At 38.3% G+C, this 21,225-nt stretch overlaps 1 protein-coding gene across 8 annotated transcripts in view; it reads left to right on the top strand.

Annotated features, from left to right (window-relative positions):
• Window positions 1-21,225, top strand: part of patj (PATJ crumbs cell polarity complex component) — a 209,155-nt gene that overhangs the window by 6,478 nt on the left and 181,452 nt on the right. For all 8 annotated transcript variants that reach the window (XM_078407277.1, XM_078407272.1, XM_078407270.1 and 5 more), the window contains exons 4-11: window positions 432-644; window positions 3,170-3,309; window positions 6,082-6,280; window positions 7,804-7,932; window positions 10,689-10,892; window positions 13,305-13,404; window positions 18,467-18,555; window positions 19,052-19,181. In XM_078407277.1, coding sequence (XP_078263403.1) covers window positions 432-644; window positions 3,170-3,309; window positions 6,082-6,280; window positions 7,804-7,932; window positions 10,689-10,892; window positions 13,305-13,404; window positions 18,467-18,555; window positions 19,052-19,181 — 1,204 coding nt within the window. The remainder of the gene's footprint in view (window positions 1-431; window positions 645-3,169; window positions 3,310-6,081; window positions 6,281-7,803; window positions 7,933-10,688; window positions 10,893-13,304; window positions 13,405-18,466; window positions 18,556-19,051; window positions 19,182-21,225) is intronic.

Below are 21,225 nucleotides of genomic sequence, written 5' to 3'. Positions count from 1 at the left end.
ATTTAATTCTGTTTGGAGATCCACTTGAAAAATATATGTAACTTTTGTGAAATTATATTTCTTTGCATTTTAATTTTTTTTTAAATTGTCTCTCCATGCGTCTCAACTTTAGTTTTACCTGTAATATTCAGAAATCCGATCAACCATGACATTATTAAATCACAGAATAGATTAGAAAGATGTGAAAACATTAATCTGTTTGTGTCAGTGCTTCATATCATGCAGCAATTAATCTACAGTGAGCACAATGAAAGCCTGGCAAATCTCTTGTTAACCTTATGTTTCACAAAATCTTCTTTGATTTGGTACATTTTAAACTATTCCGTTATGGATTTTTAAAAAAGGCTTCCTTCAGGAAGAATCTGTTGTATTGCTGAGTTTAGTTGCTCTTAAATTTCAAATAATGTTATTGAGTATGTGTCTATCCACAGCTGAACTGCATGCCCACAAATGCATCTCCCAATTTTGACTTTTCACAAACGGGACTCTTGGTCTTCGATGCAGAACATTCTATGAACAATGCAGATGTGGCAGAAGATGCAAAGCTCTTTCCAGATATTCCATTTGATGGCCAGCCAGGATTATTGCAGACATCTGAAAAAACACAAGAGGAGTTTGATAATGTTATGCAAATTTTAGCTCAGGTCAGTGTTTATTTTTAATATAAACCACCAGGATATTGATGAATAATAATGGGGTGAACTTTTACAGCTAGCCTTGACAATTTGATATTTTAACATATCTTGTGGAAAGGGGGAAACTAAACACAGAATTTAATTGCAAGAATATATTTGTGAAACATTTAAAAGATGTTCCCTTTTGCATGAATCTTGGTAACAGTATTTAGGTGCATCACAAAACATAATGTATATTTAGAGTACTTACTAGACCAAGTGGACCCAAACCTGTCCTGCATTGGTGCAGCACCCTCCCCCCCTCCCCCCTCCCCCCTCCCCCCTCTCCCCTCCCCCCTCCCCCCTTCCCCCCTTCCCCCCTCCCCCCTCCCCTCCCTTCCCCCTCCTCCTCCTTCCCCCTCCCTCCCCTCCTCTTCCCCCTCCCCTTCCCCTCCCACCTCACTCCACCCTCTCAACCCCCCTATCCTCCCTCCTTCCCCCCCTCCCTCCACCCCCCTCCCTCCCTAGGAGATAGATTTAAACTAAAATGTGAATAACTTAAAAAATATAACACCGATTTCAATTAAACTTCTTCCATTAGCACCAATGATGGTGAGTAAGGTGGGCCTAAAATTGTTGCGCTATTGTATACCATTTTGGCTATCGTTCAGGAACAAACAAACAAACATACAAGAGTTTTAGTATATAGATTGATTGGCCAATTTAATCACGACTGTTTCTTAATTTTTGAGAAATTCTGCATAATACTGTCTGTTGTTCATTTTCCATTTTGATGTATGCATGTAATTTGTCATGTGCATGTTTGGCTAATTATAAATATACACAGTGCCCTCCATAATGTTTGGGACAAAGACCCATCATTTATTTACTTGCCTCTGTACTCCACAATTTGAGATTTGTAATAGAAAACAAAAATGACATGTGGTTAAAATGCACATGGTCAGATTTTATTAAAGGGTATTTTTATACATTTTGGTTTCACCATGTAGAAATTACAGCTGTGTTTATACATAGTCCCCCCATTTCAGGGCACCATAATGTTTGGGACACATGGCTTCACAGGTGTTTGTAATTGCTCAGGTGTGTTGAAATGCCTCCTTAATGCAGGTATAAGAGAGCTCTCAGCACCGAGTCTTTCCTCCAGTCTTCCCATCACTGGAAACTTTTATTGCTGTTTATCAACACGAGGACCAAAGTTGTGCCAATGAAAGTCAAATAAGTCATTAGGAGACTGAGAACCAAGAATAAACTGTTAGAGACATCAGCCAAACCTAAGGCGTACCAAAATCAACTGTTTGGAACATCATTAAGAAGAAAGAAAACACTGGTGAGCTTACTAATCGCAAAGGGACTGGCAGGCCAAGGAAGACCTCCACAGCTGATGACAGAAGAATTCTCTCTATTATAAAGAAAAATCCCCAAATACTTGCCCGACAGATCAGAAACACTCTTCAGGAGTCAGGTGTGGATTTGTCAATGACCACTGTCCGCAGAAGACTTCATGAACAGAAATACAGTGGCTACACTGCAAGATGCAAACCACTGGTTAGTCGCAAAAATAGGATGGCCAGGTTACTGGTTGGCAAGGAGTACTTAAAAGAGCAACCACAGTTCTGGAGAAAAGGTCTTGTGGACAGATGAGACAAAGATTAACTTATATCAGAGTGATGGCAAGAGCAAAGTATGGAGGAGAGAAGGAACTGCCCAAGATCCAAAGCATACCACCTCATCTGTGAAACACGGTAGTGGGGGTGTTACGCCCTGGGCATGTATGGCTGCTGAAGGTACTGGCTCACTTATCTTCATTGATGATGCAACTGCTGATGGTAGTAGCATAGTGAATTCTGAAGTATATAGACACTCCTATCTGCTCAAGTTCAAACAAATGCCCCAAATCTCAGTGGGCGGCAGTTCATTCTACAGCAAGACAATGATCCCAAACATACTGCTAAAGCAACAAAGGAGTTTTTCAAAGCAAAAAAATGGTCAATTCTTGAGTGGCCAAGTCAATCACCCGATCTGAACCCAATTGAGCATGCCATTTATATGCTGAAGAGAAAAATGAAGGGGACTAGCCCCCAAAACAAACATAAGCTAAAGATGGCTGCAATACAGGCCTGGCAGAGCATCAACAGAAAAGACACCCAGCAACTGGTGATGTCCATGAATCGCAGACTTCAAGCCGTCATTCCATGCAAAGGAGATGCAACTAAATACTAAACATGACTTCCTTCATTTACATGACATTGCTCTGTCCCAAACATTATGGTGCCCTGAAATGAGGGGACTTTGTATAAACACTGCTGTAATTTCTACATGGTGAAACCAAAATGTATAAAAATAGCCTTTATAAAAATCTGACATTGTGCACTTTAACCACAGGGGGTTTTTGTTCTATTAAAAATCTCAAATTGTGGAGTACAGAGGCAGATAAATAAATGATGGGTCTTTGTCCCAAACATTATGGAAGGCGCTGTATTTGAATTCATTTTTTTTTTGCCTCTGTTAATTCTACATTTGAAAATATTAATTAGGGACGGCAAGTAGAACATATTGAATTGAGCAAGCCAACAACTGGAAGCCTAGGATTCAGTGTGGTTGGTCTTAAAAATGATAATATGGATGAACTTGGTATTTTTATACGGGAAATCCAGAAAGGAAGCATAGCAGAGAGGTAAAATTTATGTTTTAACTACAATTTTTTGGTACTGATATTACTAGAGCTTTGACATTTTTGAGAGATTATGTTATGTTCCAGCTGCTGTAATATTTTCATTTACATAAATTGTCGCATGCAAGTGATCTTTTTAAATAACTAGAATATTATGGAAACCGGCTCTCTTGTGGGACATAACTTCCTTTTGCATCTTTGAGTCTTTAACCCTCAATATTTACAGGCTAATTTGCATCAGAATTAAACATTGTAGCTTTGTATAGACTTTTTCTGATTTGCTTAATCTACATTTGAAACTATTCATTAGAGTAGATAAGGAGAACACATTAATTGAACAATCCAGCAACTGGAAGTCTAGGATTCAGTGTGGTCGGCCTTACAAATGATAATGTATTGCTGGAAGTGCACGGTGAGAGTCCAGGACCATGGAAACAGCTGTTGAATGTAGAGCCCAGTTGAGTGCACTTGCCCTTGGAGACCAAGTGTCCAGCCATTGTCAACATATTCATCTAAGAATGACAGAATATGCAGCTTAACGCAACATGCAACAATCCAAAGGTCGTCTCCTACTCTGCCTATGCCTCTCGAAAGTGACTTAAAATCCCGCGGTAAATGATGATCTTGGTGCACAGAAGTAGCTGCGTGGCTGTGGAAGGCAGCAACTGAAATTCATCTTTAGCCAGAGTGGTTGGAAAGGTGAAGCAGCCACTGAAAACTCTCTAGCAATTGGGTGAGCAAGCACATCGAGCACAGCATTTACTGTGAGAGGAACCAACGGCAGAGGGATGGGTGCCACCATGACACTGGACCATAAAGACACAAAGGAGGCTAAACAATAAATGCATATCCTCTTAGGCCAAGATCAGAAGACGTTTGCAGTGACTGGAGACGATAGAGAGTGTTGACTCTTTGTGTGCTGTCCTAGAAGGAGATTTACCATTTTCCACTACAATCGTACCATTCTTAAGTTGTGCGTGATTGTACTCGTATAGAATTATTTGACTGGATAGCACGCAAAACAGTGTTTCTCTATCTCGATACGTGTGACAATAATAAACTAAACTGAACTTTGCTCTCTTATAAGGAAAGGTTCATATAAGTCAGAGGACGTTTCACATTTTAGAAGCCATGTCAACAAAGTTATCAGTGATGAAAGTCACTATCATTTTCAAAGTGCCATCATGAGCCTTTTGGTCAATTGAAGAAAAGATGTTTGAAGATCAAGACTTTAACCGTGGCATAACGCTCATGGTCTTGCAGGCAGTCATGATCCCCGCCCTCTGTTTCTAGGAGCTGGATTACCTGTAGCATGCAGCTCACGGCACATGAACGGTACTACCAATATAGTATTTGGAGAATATTCCAAATTACCAGAAGAATAAGTGAACCAATGTCATGATGTCATTTACTGGCTTGATATGGACTCCTGAAAAAGTGACACTATTCCAAGCTCTGTCATAGAAACACAGAAAATAGGTGCAGGAGTAGGCCATTCAGCCCATTCGACCCAGCACTGCCATTCAATATGATCATGGCCGATCATCCGAAATCAGTACCCTGTTCCGGCTTTTTCCCCATATCCCTTGAATCCCTTAGCCCTAAGAGCTAAATCTAACTCTCTCTTGAATATTGTCATGGGAAAATAGAAAGAGTTAGATAGCTCTAGGGGCTATTGGAATCAAGGGATATGGGAAGGCAGGCACGGGTTATTGATTGTGGACGATCAGCCATGATCCCAATGAATGGCGTGTTGGCTCGAAGGGCCGAATGGCCTCCTCCTGCACCAATATTCTATGTCTGTTTCTATGTTTCTAAGCGATAACTGGTGGATAGAGAAAAAGATTTAAGGATGTGCTCGAATTCTGGGAAAAAATACAGAGGGGGGATCTAATTGAAGCTTACCAGATAGCATAAGGCCTGGATAGAGTGGATGTGGAGAGCAGATTCAATGGATCGAATAGCCTAATTCTGCTATGACTTCTGATTTTACAATCTTTTGATTTCTGAACTAATTTTATGGTGTGCTTTGATAAATTAATTCAGAGCATGTGGCCCACGATTAGACAGTAAATTGGTTTGGAGGCCAAAAAGAGAATTAGTGCATCTAACGGAGATGTTACACTGTTGGAATATGTATGGTTCTCTGAGTTTTGGGAACACGGTATGTGTTGTACAGAGAACATTTTTATTTATGAACTGTTGGAAGAGTATTTAATAGATTGTTTTGGTGGTGAAGAACATTTTGTTGAATATGTTGATGTCATAAGTTTATTGTGAAATAAAACACCTCTTTCATTCTTAAATCCTACATTCAGTTAAATCTGTAATAGATTGTCTTGTTTATCCAACTCCATGACATTTTCTTCACACCACTATTGAGGCACGTGCTTTCAACCCTCCATTTCTAATCCTAAAGTTTCCCTTTTTTGCTCGTTGTCTTTTTTCTCAGTAGGCTTCTGTAAAGTGCCATTGGACATTTTATAATATTGTTTTATTCACAAAATGCTGGAGTAACTCAGCAGGTCGGGCAGCATCTCGGGAGAGAAGGAATGGGTGGATTGCTTATAAAGTGATTGAAAGAATACAAATGACTTTGAATGTCAGTTAAGGCTAAAATGAAAGTTCAAATTGCTTTGGTTCAATTCCACACTCAAACTCTTTAATTAATGACTGCACATCCATTTTAGTTTTTTTCTGAAGAAAATAAATCCTGTTATGGAATTTATTGTGCTTTATCTGGCAGTTTGGTTATTTTGTTTGTTTTGCTCATAGGGATGGCAGGTTACAAGAAAATGATCAGATATTGGCCTTGAATCATACACCATTAGATAAGAACATTTCTCACCAAGAAGCCATTTCAATGCTCCAGCAGACCAAAGGATCAGTGGATTTGGTAGTTGCCAAAGGATTCCTAAACGGGGCATATACCAAACCAGTGGACATGGCAACCTTACCTTTTGCTTCAGAATCAGTAAGTTTTGATTGGTTTTACAGAAATCACAGTAAAAATTAAAATTGGGTTCTTGACTTTGACGTTGATATGCTATTCTTTTGTAAGCATGGTGAAGTATTTAGTAATCTCTTCTGCTTTCTGTAATTTCTCTAACAATTAAGTTGCTAATTAATGGAATGACTTCGCACATTCCTGTTGAAGTGCAGCCCAGAACACTGTTAATTACAGATAACTAAGAATAATGCAACAAGATGGCGGTGAAGAAATTCTACAGCTTCAAGTTCCTAGGGTTGCATATTTCTGAAGATTCGGCCTTCGCCCAGTTCATCGATGCAATCACAAATAATGCACATCAACACTTCTACTTCCAAAACTTTGCTGTCTGTACTCATAACTGCATCCATCCCATTAACCTATCACCTTGATATTCAATGACCAACATGGGGCTTTCAAATGGCTATGGCTTTGGCCCTCTATTTATGTTTCCTCTAACCCTGAGGATATACTCTTTGAATTCTTGTCTCTTGTGCACATTTGATTTTAATTGTCTTCATTAAACATATCTTCAGCTGGCTGGGCCCTAAACTGGTAGATCTTCTCTGAATCCCCCTGACTTTTTCCACTATTTCTGCCTTTTAAGATGCTCATTAAAATGAATCTCCTTCCAAATTTTGGTCATTTAACCTATTATCTCCTTCTGTGGTTCACTGCCACAATTGTATCTGGTGAAAATGCATTGTGATATTTTGCTGTGTTAAAGATAAAATGCAAATTCAAGTCGGTACTTTTTTTACACGTGGGATTACAGTCTTTCATCGCTCTTTGATTTAAAGCTGAAAATAATTACATACTCAGTGCTTGAACTACATACTATATGTTCATGCTGTGCAGTACAAGTGGATGATTAGGGGCAAAGTCATTTCTTGAACTGAATCCATGAGACTCAAAAGAGAAAGAGCTAATCAACTTCTCTTGATTGTCTCCAGATTTTGGGTTCCATATTTTTATCTTTTGTATATGTTAGTAAACTAGAGATTTATAATTTACCAAAATGAATAACACTTGAAAATCATACCAACAATTGTTATCAAAAGCAGATTGGGTTAACAGGCATATTTGTTTCATTGGCATCTGTCAAGTCTATCATGGACTGACAGATCTTGGTCTTTGGTCTTTTTCAGTTGGAATGAACATGGAACTGTAGTATACTGAATGCAAATCTGCTCTGGTTTAATCTGTTGATTAACTAGATGTGGCCTCAATATACTATCAAAGCTATATTATTTCAATAAACAGCATGCAGCTCCTCGAACACAGATTTCTACATCATTGTATGAATATCTCATTTATATTATTGTTGAACCTTTGGATGACACAGACATAGCTTTTAGCATAAATAGAAGCTGACTAGTATTTATCTGTAACTTAGTAAGAACAACTGACACAAAAAACAATTCAGATAAATAATTGCTCTTGAGGTCTATCAACAGTCTAACCACTTATTTAACGACTGACTTTGACTTGTTGTCCATTCTTCCTAGACACAATGGGGACTTATGGAAGAAATTGAATTGGTCAGTGATGGATCAGGCTTAGGATTTGGAATTGTAGGAGCAAAGCCGACTGGAGTAATTGTGAAAACCGTCGTCCCTGGAGGATTAGCTGATCAGGTAATTTTTTTCAAATGTATTATCACAGAAGTCTGAGTACCTATGATTATACACTATTATTTTCCATCATAGAAAGGATCTTGAATTATAAGGTGAAGTAAATCATTTGTTTAAGCTAGATTTGATTTACAATGATCACGGGGGGACCGCCGTGAGGGAGGTAAGGGGGGGGGGGGGGACAGGACAAAGGATAATGGGGACCTGGCATGGGGGAACTTGGGGGGGGGGTGGTGGGGGACAAAAGGGGGAGCCGGCGTGCTTTGCAACTTTGTCAGCGCCGTAGGTGGCTGCTATTGGTATACATTGTATATGCAAGCAAAGAATCTCACTGTGCTCGTCACATGTGACAATAAAATATTCCTATTCCTATTCCTAATTGTCATTTTGATTAATGTCAAAGCCAATAGAATCTCTTTAATTTACTTTGAGTCTGAAGAAGGGGCTTGACCGGAAACATCACCCATTCTTTTTCTCCAGAGATGCTGCCTGACCTGCTGAGTTACTCCAGCACATTGTGTCTATCCTTGGTATAAAACAGCATCTGCAGTTCTTTGATTCTATTCTTTAATTTAATATTACATTGAAAAGTGGAACATATTTAATCATACTTTTTAGATTTTTACCAAATTAAAGTTCATAAATGATTTCCTATTGCCAGCATTTAGATTCTTGTATACCCAGAGGTAGTCAAAGAGTATTTGACCAAGAAGGGAATGATGAGAAATCAATTTTTTTCCCTCAATTTATTACAAGAATATTATTTGAATAGTATAGATAATAAGTCTAACAAACTGATAAACTGAATTTTCTTAGAATTGTGTTCATATGATAATGCATATCTTGATCTTGTGAATACAAGATGGTTGTGATAAATTGGGATGCTGCTGCTGGTTCTGCTTTTTACTTTATTGTCCTGTGTGCCCATTTGTTTACTCCTGAGTAAGTGCCAACATTCTTTTGAGTGTTTCTTCAATAAACGGATGTTAAATTTATAATTGGGGAAAATGTGAAGTTATGGGAGTTATATGAAAATATGATATGTGTTCTTCCCATCCAGATTTTGAATTATTTTTATGATTGTTTTCATTGATACTTTTTTTGGTCTTTATTTGTAATATTGTTATGTAATTAGATCACTTTCTATAAGTGTAATTTTCTCTTTTTTTTTGCTTGATGGACATTTTTATTTAATTTTCACTAAGGACAACAAGCACAACAATTCATTGTATGAGCAGATTTGCAGAGATTAGGGACCAGGAAAGTCATTTACATATTTCACTTATGGTTAGATATCATATCTAACTTAAAAAATAAAAAAATATTTTTGCTATGTTTTGCTACTAATTGGGAGATTCATATTGGATATAAACTACATTGATAGGGAGAATGCCAAGATTCTTTCTTACTCAGCTGGATTAGGCAGTATTAGTAAACCATAACATTACACCAGAAATAATAGTAAGGCTGGCAGCTTTTCAATGAAAACCAAACATTAACTTCCATTGATTGCACTTATAAATGTAATGGTGGAAATGCTAAAGTTGCTGCTTGTTATGTGATGTTTGTCCAAAAGCTTCAGGGAAACTGTTACCTTCCAGCTCCATGTGATGTGAAATTGCCATACTTCACAGATGAGCACTAAACATGTCAGAATAAGTTAAAGGTTTCAAGTTAGAGCTTTCCCTTTTAGTGTACTGTATTTTGCATCTTAAAACTGTTAATTACTTGACTGAAAAATAATCTGCACTGTAACTGAAAATGTAGTGTTTTACAAATGTAGTGTTTTATTCCTGAAGATCATAATTAATATTGCTGGTGCTGATTAATTTCTTGGTTCAGACTCGTCATTCTTCTTTGGTGATTTTTTATAGTAATTAGTTGATACACAGTTCTTTGGACAAGTCCCAGAAACAGTTTTGATGCTGTTTTACTTTTTATCTTATGTTAATGCTGCAAAATACCTTGGAATGACTCCAGGCAAATACAGCAAACAACTGGTGTCACTTATTTGTCACTGAGAGCAATATCTTGTCCATTGTCTTCATCAGTTTTGATTTTGCAAGAGAAAAATAATAATTGGAGTTTTTAACTTGATTGCTATGTCATTGTCAGTTGCTATTCATAGTGGAATGTATAAATGTAGTTTAAGGGCAGCATTAAGTTTGGTAATAGTGGCTCAGCTTCCAAGTTGAATAATAACTTGACATTCGCTCTTTAGCCTCGTATATTAAGAAGAGTTATTTGAAGGAAATGCCAGAGGTCTGTTGGCATGTGCCCAATTGAATTTTAGCATGAATCATTGCCATCAGAACAAGTTATATAAATAGCCAGGATTTAACCATTTTTAAAAAGTATGTTTATCTCATTGATGCCGCTCTTTTGAAAACAAAATTGCAAATGTGAAATACTTTCAAATAAAAGTTAAGTGGTAGTTATTCTACTTTGATCACTCCTGCTAAACTAATGTTATACTGTTGGCCACCCATTATATTTTTTCACTTGATATTTGATCTTCTGCATTTGGATTTTGGGAAGGGAGCGCAATAAATGGCAATCGATTTCGCATTTGAACAAATGAGTGCAACAGTGCAAAGATATACATAATAGATTTTTTATCAAGATCCCATTTGAGAACTATTAAGTATTTTTTTTAAAACTTTTTTCCAAATCTATTAACAATTTCGCATTCCTTTTAACTTTCAAGTGATGACATTTAATTGTGTTCGGATAATGAAGATTTTATGGCATGTTTGTAGGATGGACGGCTTAGGACTGGCGATCATATACTCCAGATTGGAGGCACTGACGTCCAGGGAATGGGAAGTGAACAGATTGCTCAGGTGTTGAGAAACTGTGGTAATCGAGTCCGAATGGTGGTGGCCAGAGATCCTGGTGATGATTATTCCTCTAAATCTTCAATGGCTATTCCTTCTTTATTAAGTCAGGAAAATTCCAATATCGTGAGTACAGTTGATCTCTAATAATAAAATGAAATTCAAGTTTATTTTTCCATTTTTTAATGTCAATTATGTTTCCATCAAATTGAGGATTAACCCTATTTAAAAACTGAAACAAAATCTTCCTTTAAGAGTGGTAGTCTTTCCATAAAGTCCTTTCGAAAAAAACAAACGTTTAGAACAAATTAAGATTTGAATTTCAAAGCTGCATACAAGGCCATTTCTCACAAGAAATGGCCAGCATCTAACTATCTTCAAACTGCTGGAGAAATTCAATGGGTCCAGAGGAAAGGTCTCAACCCGAAACGGCGACTGTCTGCTTCTTGCCACGGATGCGGACTGATCCGTTGAGTTCCTCCAGCAGTTTAAATTTTGCTCCAGATTCGAGCATCAGCAGTCTTTTGTTACTCCTTGATATTCAATGTTACTACGATCGGTAAATCTCTCACCATCAGGTTTCTGTGGGTCACTATTGACATGAAACTTAACTGAGAACTGCCACATAAATATCATGGCGACAAGTGCATATCATACGTACAATATTCTATGATAAAAAGCTTCTACACCAATAACCATGTTTTGGGGATGTGGACTATATTAAATAGATCTTAATTTGTCTTTTAAACTTGTTTAGTATGTTTTGCCAACATTTTAAAAGAGTTGCATATCATTTTGCCAACTTTACTGTTGCTTGAAGTGATATTTGCAAATTATGTATTTATAAAATGTGAAATTTTACTATTAATGATGTTGTATAGATCGGGATTTGAATGCTGTGAATTGCACAGTAGATTTGAGTTCTGTTTCTAGTTTAACTTTTGTTTCTCTCTTGATATTAAATTTCTCAATCAAGTTTGGAAAATTTCCAGTGCCTTTGCATTTTATTGGAACTGTACTATGCTCATTACGAAAATCAGCAATGAGAGGACTTGCAAAAGGTTTTTCCATCATCCAGAGCTTTGATGTGGTTATGTAATGGATCAGCTCACTTCTGCAGAAATATGCTGTGACTTTTGCTTCCCTTCCATCTATCCACATTGAATTGGAGCTTGAGTCCCAGAGATGAAAGAATAAAATTCTAATGCAGTCTCTTATTTCATGAAATCTGGCACATAGTCTGATGAGAAAGGTCAAAAGCTGATACTGGGTCCATAATTTAAAATAAAACTTAATATAGCTAATGGTGTTAGAATTTCTTTGTATGTTGAAAATAATGCTACCTAAATTTGTTGTAAGAATATAAATACAAATGCTATAAATGCTATATAGGGACACCAGCTACTAGCATTTCAATGAATGTGGAAGAGAGGCAATATACTTGATATGATCAAAACAATTACTTCCACTGACAATTTGATCCATTTCATAAGTTCATAAGTGATATGAGCAGAATTAGGCCATTCATTTACTCTGCCACTCAGTCATGGCTGATCTATCTTTGCGTCAACCCCATTCTCCTGCCTTCTCCCCATAGCCCCTGACATCCATACATATCAAGCATCTACAGTGCATTCAGAAAGTATTCGGATCCCTTCACTTATTCCACAATTTGTTACATTATATCCTTATTTTAAAATGGATTAAATTTTTAAAAATTATCATCAATCTACACACAATACCCCATAATAAAAAAATGAAGACAGGTGTTTAAAAATTTTTGCAAAGTAATTAAAAAGAAATAACTGAAATATCACATTTACATAAGTAGTCAGACCCTTTACTCAGTACTTTGTTGAGGCACCTTTGGCAGCGATTACAGCCTCAAGTCTTCTTGGGTATGACGCTACAAGCTTGGCTGGGCCACTCAAGGACATTTACAGACTTGTCATGAAGTCACTCCTGTGTTGTCTTGGCTGTGTGCTTCGGGTCGTTGTCCTGTTGGAAGGTGAACCTCCACCCCAGTCTGAGGTTCAGAATTCTCTGGAGCAGGTTTTCATCAAGGATCTTTCTGTACTTTGTTCTGTTCATCTTTCCCTTGATCCTGACTAGTATAGACAATAGACAAGTTGGGGGAGTCCAGAACAAGGGGCCACAGTTTAAGAATAAGGGGTAGGCCATTTAGAACGGATATGAGTCAGAGAGTGGTGAAGGTGTGGAATTGGGAACATGTTTCCTGCCTCTAATGTGTCCAATCCCCTAATTATCTTATATGTTTCAATAAGATCCCCCCTCATCCTTCTATATTCCAGTGTATACAAGCCTAGTCCTTTTATATTTTTATTAGCAAAAATAAATTGATTTGAATTAAAGTATAAGTAAAATTTTTGATGGTTTGTGAAATTTCATTAAAATGATTTAAGGAATTTTACCTCTATAAATTTGCTTAACAGTCAAATTGAAAATAGGGATATTTTGTACATTTTAACAATGTTTTTTTATGCTCTTAAGATTATTTGAGAAAATGTTTTGTTTTAGGTTTCTGTAGATGATTATGAAATTAATAACATTGAACTCAAGAGAGATGGACAAAGCCTGGGCATTACGGTTGTTGGTTATGTTGGAGCATCTCAAAGTGGTGAGTTCAGAAAGATATGGAGCCATAGATTTATTCAGATTAAAAGGAAGCAAACTGTGATCCAAATCAAAACCTGCAGCCTCAGTTTATAGATCTGCACATGCTGATTAGTATGTTTTATTTGATAATTTGCACTTCTCATAATTGATGAGTCATTGCTCTCCATTCTTCTTGCATATCTTCTTAACTATTTCCAAATCTCTCAAAGCTCAACTCAACTTATTGCAGTTCGGTTCACACACTGAGAATTGTAGTAAATTCCTTGCCAATTGCTTATCTTTGGCTTGGGCAATATCTATCCACAACCATCATTACACAAGCATTTGTTTCTTTTCACTTTGCTCTATTTGAAAACTTGCTGTACGCACTTTGGCGGTTGTATTCCTATGTTACAACAGTGACTAAAGATTAAAAAATATGGACGTCATGGGAAGGGCTTTGTAATAGCAATACTTTAAATAATCTTATTCTTGATCTTGTTCTTGATTCCTCTAAGCCTTGTAGTCTTTGACTTGTTCTGCTTTTCATGAAACTAATTTATGAGCTAACTCCATTTATTATTTCTCTGTGCAAACAGCTGGAAGACCAATGGCAGAAATAATGGTGTTTTCATTTTCAAATTGCAAATCACCTCAGCATTCCAATCTTTGCTCTCAAAGCGGTTCTTAAATTACTGAACAAAATTAATGTTCATCAATCACTCTTGAATTGCTCCCCTTATAAGATGCATAGTTCAATAGTTTAGATTTTTTTCTAATTGCATTGTTTGGATCTTAAATTGGGCCAGTACTTGGTTGATACTTTTGGTGAAATCTATCAATCTATTGTGTAGTAAGGTAAAACTTTCAGTAACATATTTCTTGGATGGGATATTAAATGTCCGTGTCTGTTTTCTCAGTGAAAATAAGTCGTACATTGCAGGAGCAGAATTGGACCATTCACCTCATTGAGTCTACTCTGCCATTCAATCATGGCTGATCTATCTTTCCCTCTCAATCCCATTCTCCTGCCTTCTCCCCATAATCTTGGACATCCTAAGTAATCAATCTCCACCTTAAAAATAGCCATTGACGGCCTCCACAGCCTTCTGTGGCAATGAATTCCACAGATTCACCACCCTGTGACTAAAGACATTCCTCCTCCTTTCTAAGGATTTCACAGAATTATTTCAAGAAGAGAAATGGAGTTCTGATATCGTTGAGATCATATTCCCAGACTGGCATCTCGATAAAGATGACCATGTCATTTATTTTATTGCTGCTGATGAAACCATGCTTAGGTGTGATACTAACTTTTCAAAAGTATTCTTTGTGTGCATTTTAGGGCTTTCTAAGTTGTGAAAGGTATAAAATTTAAGATGATTAATTTTTCATAGTTCCTGCTGAGAAAGCTGCTTTCTCTTAAAATGGGAAGTAATTTTTCTTATGGATGTAGTTTCCCACAGGAGAAACAGGCTATTATTTAAGAATGGTTCTTCTAATAATTGTGACCCAGAGGTCTATACTGGAGCAGTATAATCCGGATAAAGTTCACTTGGCCCAATTTAAGATCCAAACAACGTATTTAGAAAAAACTCAACTGTAAAGTACTTAATTGTGAAATTTAGAACAAGAACAATAGCAAATCAAGACTGCTCATTAATTTGAGTCTGCAATTTAAGAACTACCGTGAAAGCATAGATGGAGTGCAGAGATGTTTGCAATTTGAAAACCACCACTATTTCTGCCACTGGTCTTGCAGCTATTTACATCCATAGCTTTATTTTGTTTGTAAAATCTTGATTAGAGTCCCACAAGAAAAATAACTTTTTTATTGTGAGTTTGAAACACTGTCGCCCAAAACCTTCTTTCCCTCATTAACACAATTGTCTTTATAACATGATTTCTTAGGAATGCAACCATTGTGTTACATAATTAGCTGTATTTAATATGGGTCCATGCTTGAAATTTGTAATTGTTCAAGGGAACAAGTGAGTTGCCACAATTCAATTTTGCGAACGATCTCTGTTTCATTTCATAACTTGTTTCACCAACCATCACAGGTTAATGCTGATCACGTATTTTGGACATATGACAACACTGAGCTGTCTTAATGTGGAGATCTGTCCTTTTTCTTTGCTTCAGCCACTAGACTCCGCATGGGCTTTGCAGCATTGTGTGCCGTCTCTGATTATTGTCATCCAACTGACTGCGAACGCGAAGTCGAACTCGACATTTCCAGAGTACTTTTAATGTAATTAAAGTCAAGGGTCACTGGTCTTAATGACTATAGGCCTGTCGCACTGACCTCTGTAGTCATGAAGACCTTTGAAAGACGTGCTGGCCCAGCTGAAAAATATCACAAACCCCCTGCTGGACCCTCTGCAGTTTGCATACCAATAGATCAGTGGATGACACAGTCAATCTAGACCTGCACTTCATCCTCCAGCAGCTAGACCGCCAGGGGATCTATGCAAGCATTCTGTTTGTGGATTTTGGCTCTGCATTTAACACCATTGTGCCTAAGTTACTACACTCCAAACTCTCCCAGCTGACCGTGCCTGAACCCCTCTGTCAATGGATCATCAACTTCCTGACAGACAGGAAGCAGCATGTGAGGCTGGGAAAGCACATCTCGGACCCGCAGACCCTCAGCATAGGTGCACCGCAAGGCTGCGTACTCTCCCCTCTCCTTTACGACTGGACCAACGACTGCACCACAGACTCTGTCAAGTTTCTCAGGTTTGCGGACGACACAACCCTGATTGGACTGATCCAGGATGGGGAGGAATATGCCTACAGACAGGAAGTGACAAAGCTGATATCCTAGTGCCGTCGTAATAACCTGGAGCTCAATGCTCTTAAGACAGTGGAATTGATAGTAGACTTTAGGAGAGCTCCCCCTCCCCTCCCCCTACTCACCATCAACAACACCACAGTCACATCTGTGGAGTCATTTATTTAAGTTCCTTGGAACCATCATCTACAAGGACCTCAAATGGGGGGCCACCATTAACTCCATAGTCAAAAAGGCCCAACAGAGGATGTACCTGCAGCTGAGGAAACACAATCTGCCACAGGCAATGATGGTTCAATTCTATACTGCCATCGTAGAGTCTGTCCGTACCTTCTCCATCATGGTCTGGTTTGGCTCAGCCACCAAGCACGACATCTGGAGGCCACAACGAATCGTTCGATCAGCTGAGAAGGTTGTTAGACAATAGACAATAGACAATAGGTGCAGGAGTAGGCCATTCAGCCCTTCGAGCCAGCACCGCCATTCAATGCGATCATGGCTGATCACTATCAATCAGTACCCCGTTCCTGCTTTCTCCCCATACCCCCTCACTCCGCTATCCTTAAGAGCTCTATCCAGCTCTCTCTTGAAAGCATCCAACGAACTGGCCTCCACTGCCTTCTGAGGCAGAGAATTCCACACCTTCACCACCCTCTGACTGAAAAAGTTCTTCCTCATCTCCGTTCTAAATGGCCTACCCCTTATTCTCAAACTGTGGCCCCTTGTTCTGGACTCCCCCAACATTGGGAACATGTTATCTGCCTCTAATGTGTCCAATCCCCTAATTATCTTATATGTTTCAATAAGATCCCCCCTCATCCTTCTAAATTCCAGTGTATACAAGCCCAATCGCTCCAGCCTTTCAACATACGACAGTCCCGCCATTCCGGGAATTAATCTAGTGAACCTACGCTGCACGCCCTCCATAGCAAGAATATCCTTCCTCAAATTTGGAGACCAAAACTGCACACAGTACTCCAGGTGCGGTCTCACCAGGGCCCGGTACAACTGTAGAAGGACCTCTTTGCTCCTATACTCAACTCCTCTTGTTACGAAGGCCAACATTCCATTGGCTTTCTTCACTGCCTGCTGAACCTGCATGCTTCCTTTCATTGACTGATGCACTAGGACACCCAGATCTCGTTGAACTCCCCCTCCTCCTAACTTGACACCATTCAGATAATAATCTGCCTTTCTATTCTTACTTCCAAAGTGAATAACCTCACACTTATCTACATTAAACTGCATCTGCCATGTATCCGCCCACTCACACAACCTGTCCAGGTCACCCTGCAGCCTTATTGCATCTTCCTCACAATTCACACTACCCCCCAACTTAGTATCATCTGCAAATTTGCTAATGGTACTTTTAATCCCTTCGTCTAAGTCATTAATGTTGGCTGCAACCTTCCCCCCTATTGACGAACTGTATACTTCAAGGGCCAGAAAGCGAGCAGGCAAGTTCATCTCTGACCCCTCTCACCCTGGCCACAAACTCTTTGAAGCACTTCCCTCTGGAAGGCGACGCCGGGCTGTCAAAGCCGCCACAGCCAGACATAAAAACAGCTTTTTCTTCCGCGTTCTACTCAATAACCAAAAGTCTGTAGCCTCTTTTTGCTTTGGTTTATTTAATTCACATGTTTAATCTATAATGTTTTATTCTTATTGTTTTAATGTTTTATGCTTTATTCTTAATTGTTTACTGTATGTTCGTGTTGTTACTTGTGAGCGAAGCACCAAGCCACATTCCTTGTATGTGTATATACTTGGCCAATAAACTTATTCAATTCAATTCAATTCAATTCAATTCAATAATATAATATCATATCATCATATCATATATATACAGCCGGAAACAGGCCTTTTCGGCCCTCCAAGTCCGTGCCGCCCAGTGATCCCCGCACATTAACACTATCCTACACCCACTAGGGACAATTTTTTTTTTTTTTACATTTACCCAGCCAATTAACCTACATACCTGTACGTCTTTGGAGACGTAATAATATTTCTAGATACTCCACTGAAATGTTATCAAAAAAGTTTGGAAATATCCTCCTATATTCTTGGTCATGTTACATTATATGACCATGAATGCTTGAAAGATTTTTAGAAGATGTACAATTGGGGATATAGTATGACAAGCATTGACGTTCGAGAGCAGAATTCCAAATTTTCAGGGGGTGGGCTGCTGGGGCCTGTATGGCTGCAAATAAAATTGGATATGTGTAAGAGGCTAGAATTACTGGTGAAATTATTAATCAGAATGATTCAATACTATAATTTACAGATACCTCTGGAATTTTTGTAAAAAGCATAATACCAGGGAGTGCTGCAGAACAAAGTGGATGTATTCACGTTCAAGACAGGATCATTGCTGTGAGTAACATTTTTCATGAATTGTAATTGTTCGTATTTGGTAATAATTCTCATATTGAATGGGTGGTCTCTTCTTCATAGTCTCCCAAATAATTAAAAGACGTTATTAGAGATGCCCAACCTTGGAAACGTTTTAGACAAGCTGCGTAAATTACACATGACCTCTAGAGTCATAACATCAATAACTATTCTGTTGAGTCTAATTTGTTCCTGCATAGCCTCATCATTTATACAGTATCCTCTTCAGTGCGGAATTATTTTCTTCCTTTGATAGCTTGTGGTTAACTTTGTAATTCAAGTATACAAAAAATGCAGCACTAAAGGCCCTGGTTTGATCCTGACTACGGGTGCTGTCTGTACAGAGTTCATGTTATAAGGATGGCAAATTTACTCTAATAACAATGGCAAAATTCAGGCTTATGATGCTGTGGGGTTTTTTGCACCTGGCGTTTTAATTCCTGAGGTATAGAGTTTTATTGTCATCTTCATTTTGTAGGTTGATGGAGTTAATATTCAGGGATTTACTAACCAAGAAGCAATTGATGCTTTACGAAACACTGGAAAAACTGTTAACCTTACATTAGCAAGGAAGAAGATGTGCAATGACCACGAATACTTCGGAAAGGGTAATTAATATTGTACTTTCAACTTGCATGAGATGTAACTTTCAAGAAATTCCAAATATTTCACTATCTTTTATAAAGAGAATTAAATGGACAAAAAGATCTTCTATTAAATTGTAATAACTAGATATTAATGCAAAGGGAATATTTTTTTAATCAAAAATGATAATTGAATTATTGTCATAAAATAATAAAATTGACCATGAGCTCATTTCAAAACAATTAATTTGTCAGTTTTGGAAATTCTGCAGATATGTATCATACCTTAAGATGCCACATTTGTTTAATCATTTTGGTCAATGGATCTTTATTGTCACATGTACAGTGAAATTCTTGTTTTTGCATACAGTGCAGTAAAGTATTGCCATCTCCAAGTACAATCCCCGATTAGTTCAAAGGGTACAGCAATAGTCCACTGAGACCGACCGCATGCAAGAGTCGCCAACTTTTGGCGCCATTTAACAAGTCTAGTCCAGTCCGCACACTGGGTCTTTTGGAACGGCGAGCCCGAGGAGAGACCAAGGCTGCTTCAAGGCCTCCAGCAAAATCTCCTTGTCCGGCCACCTTTAGCATTTGTGCGCTTTATCTGTGCATTTTAAAACTGATCCAAATTCTTTCAGTGGATATCTACTTTTTTTGTTAACAAAGTGTTGGCTCAGTCTGCAATCCTATAGCGGAGAGAATTATTGAAATTCATGATATATTCAGCCTATTGTGTCCATACAGGCCAAACATTGATTCTAGATTAATTGTACGTTCAAGCTCATGATCCTGAGCCATGATATTTGTTTATACATAACGTCGATGTAGATTGGCTTATGAGATTGGAGTCTTGCAAGAGGATGGGTGATGGAAGGATGTGAAGTACCCTACCATGAGAGCTGTCAGAGCAGTGGCATAGTTACATTGATATATGTATCTTGCATCTGAATCATCTTAAATAAAGTATGATAAGTGAAATTGTATGTTACTTTTACTTATCGTGGTTTAAACATCACTTTCAAAAAACTTCAAGTCAGAACAAGAGGTACAGATCATAACATTAACAAATTGAACAGATGTATTACAAACCAGCAATTAATAGACAGCTTTTATTTAATAAATATGAAACCTGAAAATATATTATTTTTTAAATGATTCTTTATCTGTCACATTAAAGACGTATTGAGGCTGCTTCCTGCACCATGTAGAGCTTAACATTTCATCAACATCACCAGAATTTTCCACCTTTCAAATTAGCTTAGATTATCTGGACACTCTGACATCTCCCTCCCCTTTCTTAATCCCTCTGAGTCCAGCACAGGCTTCCACATCTACCATGACTACACTTTCTCTCATTCTGTCTCTTGTGAGGAAGCCATCCCTTGCTCTCAGTTTCTTTCTGTCTCTGCTGTATCTGCTTCTAAGATGCTTTCCACTCTAGTGCTTCTGAGATGTTTCCTTTCTTCAGTAAGCATGAAGTCTTCCTTACTAATGTGTGTGGAGCCCCTCACTTGTGACTACTCCATGCCGTGCAGTTCAGCTCACACCTACCCCCCCCCCCCCCCCCCCACCAGACCAACCTCTGTCCTCTTCCACTCATGTCATTCCCTCCTCCTTTACTTCATTTCTCATCACTTCCTTACCTGGCACCCTTTTGTCTCCATTTCCCAATCAGCCTTTGTTACTATCTCCACCCATCTGCAAATCACCCCTCACCTGTATCCACCTATCACTTTTTTACCCTCACCCCTACCTCTCTTCACCAGCTTTCCCCACTTTACTCTATAAGTATGAAGAAGAGTCCCAACCTAAATATTGTTTGTTCTTTTCCCACCACTGATGGTGCCTGACCTGCTGATAATCCAGCAGTTTATTTATTGCACAAAATTCCAGCATCTGCAGTCCCATGTGTCTCCAATTAGCCCTCACCATGATTGCTCTGAACTCAAAACATTACATTAAAAAAGCCTTTCACTATATCTATATACTAAAACTCTCATTTGTTTGTTCCTGAACTACAGCCAAAACGGTACACGATAGTGCAACACTTTTAGGCCCATCTTAC

The sequence above is a fragment of the Rhinoraja longicauda genome, chromosome 11 (assembly GCF_053455715.1).
Source record: "Rhinoraja longicauda isolate Sanriku21f chromosome 11, sRhiLon1.1, whole genome shotgun sequence".
NCBI lineage: Eukaryota > Metazoa > Chordata > Chondrichthyes > Rajiformes > Arhynchobatidae > Rhinoraja > Rhinoraja longicauda.
This window is presented reverse-complemented; position numbering and strand designations above follow the sequence as displayed.